The 12,698-nt window shown below is 31.7% G+C and overlaps 1 protein-coding gene across 1 annotated transcript in view; it reads left to right on the top strand.

Moving 5' to 3' along the window:
- The first annotated feature begins 1,465 nt into the window (after positions 1–1,465).
- The window catches only part of LOC111624605 (uncharacterized protein KIAA0930 homolog), a 59,805-nt gene continuing 48,572 nt past the window's right edge, over positions 1,466–12,698 (top strand). Inside the window, exon 1 of the mRNA XM_023367496.1 lies at positions 1,466–1,828. Within this exon, the coding sequence (XP_023223264.1) occupies positions 1,669–1,828 (160 nt within the window). The 5' untranslated portion in view covers positions 1,466–1,668. The remainder of the gene's footprint in view (positions 1,829–12,698) is intronic.

Raw genomic sequence — 12,698 nt, 5'->3', positions numbered from 1 at the left:
AAAAATATAAAAACAATAAAAAATTATACTTCCGAAGTTAATTTAGTATCAAAAACGTAAAATATTCGAGTAGTCCAAGACATAGCCAAAGATTGCAGCGTCACAGTACTGGCAAAAATTAAAATTTGCCGACTGGAATTCTTTCAGATAATTGATGTTTCAGTTAATTGACTTTCGGATAATCGACACTTTACTGTATATAGCTTTTTAGACATCACATAATAAAATCATATAACATAACGATAACAGTAAAATTTATTTAAAACTGACTTTTAAAACTAAAAATTTAAATTTTCTAAAACCATCATTTCAAAATATGTCAGTGTTAACATTATTTCAATATTAAATTTATAAAAAACATCAGTGTATGCTTTAAAATTTTATTTTTTAAACATTAGATCCTAACAATCTTCCTTATATCAGAATTAAATTCTAGACATCATCATTTTATATAAATTTTTCTCAATTTTTCTGAGAAAAAGTATAGAGGAAGTGATCTGATTCTGATAATGTACACACTCTACTTAGTTATCATCATTTAACTAAGTTACATTATAGCTAAATATCTATCATCAATTAAAAAAATGAAAAAATGTTCAGTTTAAAAATATTTATATTTACTATCTGTTTATTGTAAATTTATATTTAAAAAAATTATATTTTGAAAGTTTGTTTTAATATAAAAATTATGACACAGCAACATCTAGTATCTAAAACATTCCGATGCAGAAACGAGTATATTCGGGGTCAATAAGTTAGGTCAAATGAGGTCAACATGAAAATACTCGGTAACAACACGGGACAGGTTAAACCAATATTAATCAACCCCCTGGCTTCTCACAATAAAAAAAAATCACAAATATTACAAAATTTGTATAATACAAATTTTAGAGACTTAAATAGGATATAAATTTTAATATCCCAACAGTATTAAAAACTTTTTCATAAAATATTTTTGTATTTAATATTTAATGTTAGTACTTACATATACTATGTTGATGTACAGATTCATTCTTTTCACAAACTTCTTCCAGAAACAGGTCTTCATCTGTACTTATAGACAATGTATCATCTCGTTCTTCATTTGGATCTAAATGTACTTCATTTACTTTCCTAAAACAATTATTAATTATTTTATTAAAATTAATTTCTAATTCTTGTTCAATATTTAATTCTTTAAAGATTTAATTTTTTGACTCTTTTTATTTACTGTCAATCTATGTTCTCGTAATGAACCTTGAAGACTTGCTAACTGACTTGGTGCTGAAAAAAACCTAAATTATTTTCTAACCCATTATAATNTGACAAAGAAAACATTGTTTAATTTATATTAATATGTATCACTTAAGAAAATTTTAATAAAGATATTTAACTTAATTATGAAAATATAGTAGCATGTTTTTTTAATTTTTGGAACCTAACCCTTCTTTTCGTACTAGTTCTTTGATTTGCATAACACGGCAATTTTTTGGAACGTAACTATCGTGTTATACGGGGGTTACCTGTACATTGTTCAATCAAAATGGATTAAAAGCTTGAATAGTTAGGATTTTTTTAACTTGGATGATTCTTTTTGAAACACCCTTTGTATCATTCCAGTAAAACTGTTTCATCATTATTATAATTACTTATGTATATATTTATTCTTTCAGATTAAATACTGATATAATGCTTGGAAGAAAAAATGGGATGCAAACATTGCTTGTACTTACTGGTATTAGTGATCTGAAAGAAGTTGAAAGTAGAAAAGAAGAAAATTTACCAGATAGTGAATTAATGATTCCAGATTATTATATAGAAAGTTTAGGACAAGTTGGAAAAATTTTAGGTGTATGTTAATTTTAATGATTATCTTTAAATTCTAGTGGGATTGTTTTAATTATGAATTTATAGATTAAATTACAGTTAAAACTAAATAAATATTGTAATAAATTTGGGAAATACTCTGACTTTACATATTTTTAGAGATTATTATTAATTTATTAATGAAGAACTTTGTTTAATTATAGTATATTAAGTTAGGTAAATTTTTAATTTACATTTAAAATTTATGTATCAGTTCAATAGTAATATATACTATGATTTTGAGATTTAATAAGAATTTTTGTAAGTTAAAAAAAGTTATTTAATGAAGTACATTATATTGAATTAATGCGATGCTTTTAATTTAATCATTTATATTAAATATAATTTAATTAAAATATTTTAAACTATTAGCAAAATCTTCTGTGAAACATATAATAAAGATATTTAACAAAACATTTTTTTAAATTATAAAAATTAATTAAATAGAAAAAAATAATTTATCATCATCTGTATTATTAATTCTAATCTAACTAATTAGTTTAAATAAATGAATCTTCATATTCTTAAGTATATTTAGAAATAGTTGAAGACCATTCAAAGCAACCAACTTAATAGGATTCTCCATTACAATACATTTATTTCAAATAATTACAAATATAGAACTCTTTGAGAGCACAATATATTTTGCCTTCTATATCTGCTTTATTTTTTCATTGATATACAAATAAATAATATAATATATATTTATTAGTTTAAGTTAAATATATACAGTGGATAAATAACAAATACATTATTATTCTGCCAACTTAAGCAGGGTTGCTCAGATTCAACCGAAACACTTACAGATTAATAACTTATTTGTTTAATAACGAAGTAGTTAATGTTAATATGTATTATTTACTTATAGACTGCATTCATATTTAATTAAATTTTCTTATCATAGAATGAAGTAAAACTAAATTTTATTAAAACAATATAAATTTATATTGTTCATGGTGTATACAATATTTTTGTTTAATTATCAAATGTATTGTTTAATTGTGTTAATTATATAAATGTATAAATTTATATAAAATTTTTACATTGCTGATATATTATGAAGTAACAGGCATGAAATGGTATAAAAGTTTTCTTGTGTAAAGTATTTACAACAGAATTCTTAAGTCAATAAAAATTCTCAGTGCCTTTTTATAAAATTGTATTCTGCTGATTTCATTTACTGTGATTAGTAGATTTAATAATGAGTATTTTGTAAATAGGTAAATTTAAATATTAAAATAAAGCATATTTTTTCAGAGTTGTAATTTATTGTTTATGCTAAAAATAACAAAGTTTTAAATAAATCAATTTCCAAAGAATTTTAATTATAATTTTGAAACTTACCAAGTAATCAACATAAACAAAAAAATAAATACTTGTGTACAGTGTTACATATAATGGCATATCTGTATATCAGGAACAAGTATAAATTTTTAAAATGACAAATAATATAAATGAAATAATTTAAAACCAATGGTCGACAAGGCGTGGGGAACAAGAGACTTTACAGGAGTGTGTCCATGGAGAGAGGTAAACGAGAGACTGTGCAAAGGAAACATTCGACATTATTTGTTTTAGAATGTGAAATTACATTCTAAAACAAATAATTCCATACGTATTCCATATTCCATCCGCGAGTTTCGATACCACTTAGCATTAAAAATACTGGCAACTTTAACACTATTATACATGGCGTGTCGTGACATTTGATGATAAGGAAGCCGTTTCTGTAAGAAGCCGACTTACAGGGGCAATCAGTTAATTGCGTCTCAGGTCCATTCTTATTCGTTTGTTCGATAAGCCAGTTAAAATCGTACACTTCTTTAAATGTATTTTTAATAGATTATCTGACGTACTTAATAAATAAACAAGTTCAATGTAATTAATTACCTCTGTTATTAGATTGAATAGATTCCCTATGCCCTTTTAACTGCCAAATCTTGCTTTGAGAAAAAACATATAACATTTGTTAATTTAGATATAATAAATCTATTAGCCATAATTATCTTGTTATAATTTTCAATATTTATTTTATATTGTTTACTAATGTTAATTTCTATTCTGCTTTGATTTCCAAATTGCTTCAATTTTACGAAAGAATCTATATAACATTTACGATTTTCGTGTCTTGCCAGCTTTACTCAAATTGTTTAAATTGTCAAAGCCATTCTTATTCCACACACTAATTTCATTTGAAAATAGTAGGCAAGGCCAACAAAACAATTTTTACATTTTTATGCATCACGTAAAATGTGCATTTTTATGCACAAAGCCATTTTACATCTTCATAAATTTTATCGTGAAAGTGTCTAATAAATTTTTTTGTTGATGTATTTATATTTCATTTAGGCATTGGTCTTTCTCTTTTAATAGTGTTTTCTTTCTCATTATATGGTCTCCAGCCAAAACTTTTTTGAAATAAATTATCAATATCACAATTACATTCTGAATCGCTAGCCATAATATAAGGGCTAAAATTAAAAATAAAATTATAAAAACTTGTTAAAATAAAATGTGTGATGGATATACAATTATACATACCTGGTACAAAATATTCAATTGTATGAATATACTGTACTTTTAAAGAAAATCATAATTAAATATAGTTTTGTGAAGAAACATACATAAAAATAACATAAAATATTCTTTACTTTTTAAATATTAAAACAATCCACTTAGTTAAAACTGCTCCCTACCAGGCTCATGAATGGAATCAGAGATGATCTTGGAGGTGTGCAGTGTGTGCATGCATGCCAAATCCCGAGGGTGCTGATACCGGTTAATGTCAAATGCCTCTTTGTCGCATCACTAGTGTATCTCAAAGGATGTGACAAGATGGTTGTAAATTTTAAACGTTTCTCACCATAGTTGTAAAAATCTAAATATGTTAAACTTAATAGTCATTTGTTTTAGGACCAGGTGTCCACAGAAATTTCCAAAATTTACAACTTTTTAGTCACTCTTCATGAACTGGAAAAATTTGTTTATATTACGTCTAATATTACGAAGAAATCACTCCCCACTGTACTCAGCTAGAAATTGGTTCAGTTAAGCTTTCGTTTAACTAAAATTCCGGTTCTTTCGGCAGGATTTTATTTATGTCCCTAATTCCCTAATCTTTTAATTATTTAACTACTACTTAAGTAGAAATAAATTGAAACCGCTTACTTTGAACTTGAATATTTGTAGTCTTGGGAAAAAAGTGGAAAGACAAATTTTTATGAGAAACGGATACATAAATCGTAAATTTGAGGAAAATAAATTCTAGAGCTTTTTCTGTACCTCGTGCATCTCTCTCATTCATTAAATTTAGTTGTAAATGATGCTACCAAAGTAACCGTTAATTTTTTAATATTGTACAAGAATTGTACACATTTTTTTTCTACATCCCTTTATAGTGATATTACGATTTCGTATGTCCCGAAATCGTAATATCACTGGTTTAACATTGAAATCCGTAAGTAATATGAGATGGGAGAGCGGAATAAAAATATTTTAATGGATTTTTTTAAACTCTTGTCACCTATAGAGAACTATCATAAAAACATACCAGTAAATTCCTATCGGTTGGGTTAAGTTATAAATCTCGTGATTCACATAATGGGGCGAGGGCGGCCAAATATCTAGCAGGCAAGCGGCTAACATCCCGGAACCCGTCCTGGATAGAATCATTGGAAACGTTTTAGTGTGTAGCTTCCACCAGCTAAACCGGGTGAGGTTGGTTCTCTTAAAACGCATGCGCATAATCTGGCTGTTTGGAAGCTGAAATACAGTAGTTTTATGCGGTTGCCAATTGGCAGCCCCCTGTGTGCTTTGTTCATCTGTCACTACCATATTTTCAAGATGGCGACTGGACAACATAAATTATTTTGTGTTCTACGCTTTGTGAAGTGTGGGTCCGTAACAACTGTTCAGTGTTATTTTCGCCGACAATATGGTGTTGAACCACCTACTGCCCAGAGCATTGGGCGATGGTATGAACAATTCCAAGACACGGATGTTGTCACGTGTTTGCTGTAAGTTTACAAAGTGCGTGTGCCGGGCTGTGAACGGCTCACGTATTTGTAAAATCTAAGTGACTCGTACAACATGGAATTCATATAAAACGGAATTATCAACAGTGTTATAGGGGGACCGACTGTACAACAACAGGCCTAGCCACGAATGCCGTCATTTTGTAAGATGGCCGACATTGATGGCCTGTGATTCCTACTTAATTAACTAGAGTGTATTTACAAATATCGTTAAACTTTCCAGCTATTTTTACACCCAATTTAGTTTATTTCATTTAATTTTAACAGAAATATAATTAAAATGAACTGATTCTTAATCCTCTTATCGTTAATAAGCCACACACAGACACACCATCATTTGTAACAAGTTTTCGTAGTATTGCATTTAATAATGACTTCTGGTTGCCATTCTTTAAAAATATTTCCCTATACTTAGAAGATTAGCTGGAACGTTGAGAATAAGCTGTTCGATGAACTTTATAATTCCGAACTGTACGTCATCACACTGAGATGCTATCTTGTCAAGCATTGCAAAAACGTAAAACCGAAGCTGCAAAAGAGGAGAAGTCGAGTTTTTATAACGATTAAATAAGTTCTCAAGTTACGACCATCTTTTCACAGATTCACATTATCCAAAATCCATGTTAAAATTCCGTTGGTGGGCCTGTTGTAGTTGGCTGTGGTAGTACACTGATTTGACCTAAAAGTGCCGCGTAAGTTAGCCCGGATATAAGGAGCCTTACTCCTACGGGTAGGGCAAAATCTGTTTAAGGAAATAGGTCGAGAGCATTTAAGTTCCCCATCGTTTGCCTTTTTTTTTTGCCCATAGCAGTAAAGTTGCTCAAGCATCTCTTAGAACATTCATATTTATTTTGCTTTTAGAAAATTGTTTATGACTAGGTTTAAGTAGTGGGCTGCACAACGAATATAACGTGCCAAGCCTTTGTATGTACTGTACCGAATATTTGCTCGAATTCCAGAATGCATGCTAGACATACTGGTAGCTTCGTTCAAAACCAAGTTCTCTGAATTTTCACATACTTAAGTTATTTTCCGGAAATAAACCGAAAATTTTCCGCTCCAATTTTCTTCGCTGTTTGTCCGCCACTGTAGTAAAACATCAGGATCTTGCGTCTCGATCTTGAATTTTAAGTCTCAGTCTTTTGTGTTGGTCTAGGTCTCTAGGATCTGGTTTCACATCACTGCATATACAGTAGTAATAGATAATGCTTTATAAATGTAATAAATAGAGTGATACATACTCTTCCTAAATATGTGTTGTTAGGTAAAACAATAAAATAAAATATTGAGAGAAAATCGATTGATATAGATCCAAACCAAAGCTGGGTAGACTAAATAAAGGAGTGGATAGTATAAACGTTCTAAATTCGCGAAAATTAATTTCTGCTTTCGAGGAGACGATATTCGTGTACAGTAAAATCACAACAGTAATTTTGAATCTTGAACAAATACCAAATTAAAATTAATAGCACTGTACAGTACATGTATCAATATTGCCTATACCTTAAGTTTTTTTTTTTTTTTTGTTTTAATAGCTCTACTGGCATCTTGTGATTACACAAAATAGTTGGAATTTTCTATAAAAAATAAAATTACATTTTTATTTATTTTTGTATTAATTCCTCTAATCTAATGATAATTGTTTTATTACGTATTGCTGAAAAGATAAAATTATAAATAATCTAAATAATAACCGATATTTATAAACATCAATTACTTAATGCCGTTAGCGTATCTTGTTTTGAATTGTTACGTTAAAAAATGTTCTAATGGATTGAGATAATATATTTATTGCTATTTATATTCTTTATCTTACGCGAAAATTCTTTATCTATTGTTTTTACNCAATACATTTATTTCAAATAATTACAAATATAGAACTCTTTGAGAGCACAATATATTTTGCCTTCTATATCTGCTTTATTTTTTCATTGATATACAAATAAATAATATAATATATATTTATTAGTTTAAGTTAAATATATACAGTGGATAAATAACAAATACATTATTATTCTGCCAACTTAAGCAGGGTTGCTCAGATTCAACCGAAACACTTACAGATTAATAACTTATTTGTTTAATAACGAAGTAGTTAATGTTAATATGTATTATTTACTTATAGACTGCATTCATATTTAATTAAATTTTCTTATCATAGAATGAAGTAAAACTAAATTTTATTAAAACAATATAAATTTATATTGTTCATGGTGTATACAATATTTTTGTTTAATTATCAAATGTATTGTTTAATTGTGTTAATTATATAAATGTATAAATTTATATAAAATTTTTACATTGCTGATATATTATGAAAGTTCATAAACTCAATGGTATAAAAGTTTTCTTGTGTAAAGTATTTACAACAGAATTCTTAAGTCAATAAAAATTCTCAGTGCCTTTTTATAAAATTGTATTCTGCTGATTTCATTTACTGTGATTAGTAGATTTAATAATGAGTATTTTGTAAATAGGTAAATTTAAATATTAAAATAAAGCATATTTTTTCAGAGTTGTAATTTATTGTTTATGCTAAAAATAACAAAGTTTTAAATAAATCAATTTCCAAAGAATTTTAATTATAATTTTGAAACTTACCAAGTAATCAACATAAACAAAAAAATAAATACTTGTGTACAGTGTTACATATAATGGCATATCTGTATATCAGGAACAAGTATAAATTTTTAAAATGACAAATAATATAAATGAAATAATTTAAAACCAATGGTCGACAAGGCGTGGGGAACAAGAGACTTTACAGGAGTGTGTCCATGGAGAGAGGTAAACGAGAGACTGTGCAAAGGAAACATTCGACATTATTTGTTTTAGAATGTGAAATTACATTCTAAAACAAATAATTCCATACGTATTCCATATTCCATCCGCGAGTTTCGATACCACTTAGCATTAAAAATACTGGCAACTTTAACACTATTATACATGGCGTGTCGTGACATTTGATGATAAGGAAGCCGTTTCTGTAAGAAGCCGACTTACAGGGGCAATCAGTTAATTGCGTCTCAGGTCCATTCTTATTCGTTTGTTCGATAAGCCAGTTAAAATCGTACACTTCTTTAAATGTATTTTTAATAGATTATCTGACGTACTTAATAAATAAACAAGTTCAATGTAATTAATTACCTCTGTTATTAGATTGAATAGATTCCCTATGCCCTTTTAACTGCCAAATCTTGCTTTGAGAAAAAACATATAACATTTGTTAATTTAGATATAATAAATCTATTAGCCATAATTATCTTGTTATAATTTTCAATATTTATTTTATATTGTTTACTAATGTTAATTTCTATTCTGCTTTGATTTCCAAATTGCTTCAATTTTACGAAAGAATCTATATAACATTTACGATTTTCGTGTCTTGCCAGCTTTACTCAAATTGTTTAAATTGTCAAAGCCATTCTTATTCCACACACTAATTTCATTTGAAAATAGTAGGCAAGGCCAACAAAACAATTTTTACATTTTTATGCATCACGTAAAATGTGCATTTTTATGCACAAAGCCATTTTACATCTTCATAAATTTTATCGTGAAAGTGTCTAATAAATTTTTTTGTTGATGTATTTATATTTCATTTAGGCATTGGTCTTTCTCTTTTAATAGTGTTTTCTTTCTCATTATATGGTCTCCAGCCAAAACTTTTTTGAAATAAATTATCAATATCACAATTACATTCTGAATCGCTAGCCATAATATAAGGGCTAAAATTAAAAATAAAATTATAAAAACTTGTTAAAATAAAATGTGTGATGGATATACAATTATACATACCTGGTACAANTGTTTCCACTCCAGTCGGCGAGCTATGTCAGGGATAAAGTCGAATGTTAATCTTCCAGTGTCACTGTTGTTCCATTCTTCTTGCCACTGATGGAGGGCAATTTGATAGCTCCAGTGCTTGATTTTGGAGAGAGGAATTTTGCTGTAGCTGGAGGGCAAGGTTGAGACTGCGGCGGACTTGGCAAGGCGGTCAGCGGCCTCATTGCCAACAACGCCAGAATGCCCACGCACCCACTTAAATTGGATATTATGTCCGTGACTGTTGTTGGAGAGAAGCTGGTGAATATGGAGGACGTTGTCACCCCGTTTCCCTTGATTGGTGATAGAGTAAATCGCAGTAATACTATCTGAGTATATTGTGATAGATTTGCTATGAGGAAACCATTCAGCAAAGACGTGGTCAATAGCCTTTGTAATGGCCAGAATTTCAGCTTGGGGAACAGAACAATGGGGACCAAGCTTAAATGCTGAACGATGAGTTTTCCCAGTTTGATGGTCATAGAGAACAAATGCCGCTCCAACTTTGTTGTCGTCTTTTGATCCGTCAGTGAAGATGGATATGTCGTTAGTTTCATTGTAAGTAGAGATGTTATTGCTGGCAGATGGATAGTCATACATTGTGTTTGAAGTGGGGTCCTTGAGTTTGATCCCGAAGGTTAAAATGTCATTTTTAAGGTCGTTGGGTAACTCCGAAAGTGTGTTATTATTCCTGATATTATCTAGTGGGTTTTTGTTAAGAAACAGGTTGTTGAATTTCCAGTTCCTAGCCATCATCCTGGCCTTGATGTGAACTGGTATTAGACCGGCAATCACCAAAAGGGCAGAAGTCGGGGCTGTCCGGTAGGCCCTGCAAATCCTGAGGGCAGCTACCCTTTGGGCTTTTGATAGTTTTTTCTGGATGTACACTTTCTGGGTAGCATCAGCCCAAATGGGGGCCGCATAGAGCAGAATGGGCTCGATTGCCCCAAGATAGATGTGTTTAGCTGCCTTATAGCCTATGCCCCAGGTATTCTTAGCAATGCTAATGAGAGCATTCGAAGCCTTGGTTGCCTTAGCTACTACCATATTGACATGGCTAGACCATTGAAGTTGCTGTTCAAGCTTAACCCCAAGGTATGTGCACTCCTTAACCCGGGAGACTCTTACCCCATCGATCTCTATACGAGGGCTCTTCTGAAGAGGAGTGTTTTTCGAAAAGATGATGTAGTAACACTTGGAGTAATTGATGGGCAAGTTAATCTCCGCACTCCAGCTTGAAATTTTTGCTAATAGATTGTTACACAGGACTGACAGCCTGTCACGGTTTTTGTCAGATACCAGTATGACGGTATCGTCTGCGTACCCCTGTATGAGGTGATTGCCATCTTCGATGTTATTAATTTTTGTAAGGAGCTCGCTATGGACAATAGTCCAAAGACCGGGCCCTGAAATGGAGCCCTGTGGACAGCCCTTGGTGACGTCATAGGTATAGTTGACTTTGTTCACTAGGAAACCAGCTTTTCTGTCAGCAATGAAGCTTTTGATTAAATAGAATAGGTTCCTCGGGCAACAGTGATTCTTGAGTTGCTGCAGAATTGCAGGCCACCACAAGTTGTCAAAAGCCCCACGAAAGTCGATTGAGGCCAGGAGTGTGTGTTTTCCTTCAGTTTTGGCACTCTTGATATAATTGGTGATCGTTGTTAGAGCTGTTGTTGTCGATTTCCCGGGTGTAAAGCCATGCTGATGGGAACTTAGGAGGTTTCTCTTTCTCAGGAAGGCCAGTGTTCTTGTGATTACCAGTCTGTCGAGGACTTTCCCAATAATCGGGAGCAGGCTAATTGGTCTGTAATCCTTTGCATATTCTGGAGTCTCGTTTGGGCGCTTCCTGATGAATTTAACCACAGCGTATTTCCAGTCTTTTGGGAAGTACCCGAGAGAGAGGCAACGATTAAACAGGGTTACAAACGTAGTCGGGGTGGCTGCGAATGCCTCCTTAATCATAATCCCTGTGATACGGTCTACTCCAGGGGCTTTCTTGTTGTTGATCTTATGAATTGCATGATTGACTTCGTTATATGTAAAGTAACGATCATCTTCTTGGTTAGTTGATTGAGTGGCATTATTACGGATCTCGCTTTGAGTCTCTGTGTCACTGGCAGGGTCGTCCAGAGGAAAGTGGTACTTAAAGAGATTGTCAATGGTATCCTCCAGTGTACTGGTGTAGGAACCCTCAGTCGTTTTAATGGATGATGGTATATCCACCTTTTCTTTCTTTTTAAAAGCTGTGTAGTATGGTTCGCACCAAGGATCATTGAACCTACTACAGAAACTCCTCCAGACCTGGTGCCTTTTTTTGTTAATAAGAGTCTTATATTCATTGAAGCTTGCGATATACTCAGCCTTCTGTGTAATCCTGATCTGATCGTTTGTTTGATGCTGGTAACGCTTACGGAGTTTACGTACTTTCTTGCGTTGATTAGTTAGTTCGCTGTCCCACCATGGGGCATTAGTTGTTGATTTTGTCTTTTGTTTACTTGCTAGATGATAACACTGTTGCAAAAGGTTCGTGAACTTCTTAATACAGTTGTCTAATTCATTTTCGTTCATGTCGATAATTGGAATGTCAAGGTGCCAGTAGTCACGTACCAGTTGCTGGAATGTAGGCCAGTGCGTATGATGGTAATATGTAAGGTTGTTAGAATTTTCTTCATCAATTTGTATTTCTGTCTTAATGTAGCGGTGGTCGCTGGCGCTCGGCTCAGTCATAGTCGAGCAGAATGAGATTCTAGGTGCCATATGAATATTGGCCAGGGAGACGTCCACCCAGCTTTCTCCCCTTGAAGAATAGTAAGTGGCAAGGGGACTGGTGTTGCATGAAGTGAGGTATAATGCTGCCACAAATTCCTGCATCCGATAGCCCCGACCATCTTCTATGGGGCTGTGCCATAAAAAGGATTTTGCGTTTGTGTCCCCGCATATAAGCCATGGTTTATCAGCGATAGACCTGCTGATTTGGTCTAGGTCGGTGATCAT

This window comes from Centruroides sculpturatus, unplaced genomic scaffold, assembly GCF_000671375.1.
Source record: "Centruroides sculpturatus isolate CEXI.00-Female unplaced genomic scaffold, Cexi_2.0 scaffold56, whole genome shotgun sequence".
Classification (NCBI taxonomy): Eukaryota; Metazoa; Arthropoda; class Arachnida; order Scorpiones; family Buthidae; genus Centruroides; species Centruroides sculpturatus.
This window is presented reverse-complemented; position numbering and strand designations above follow the sequence as displayed.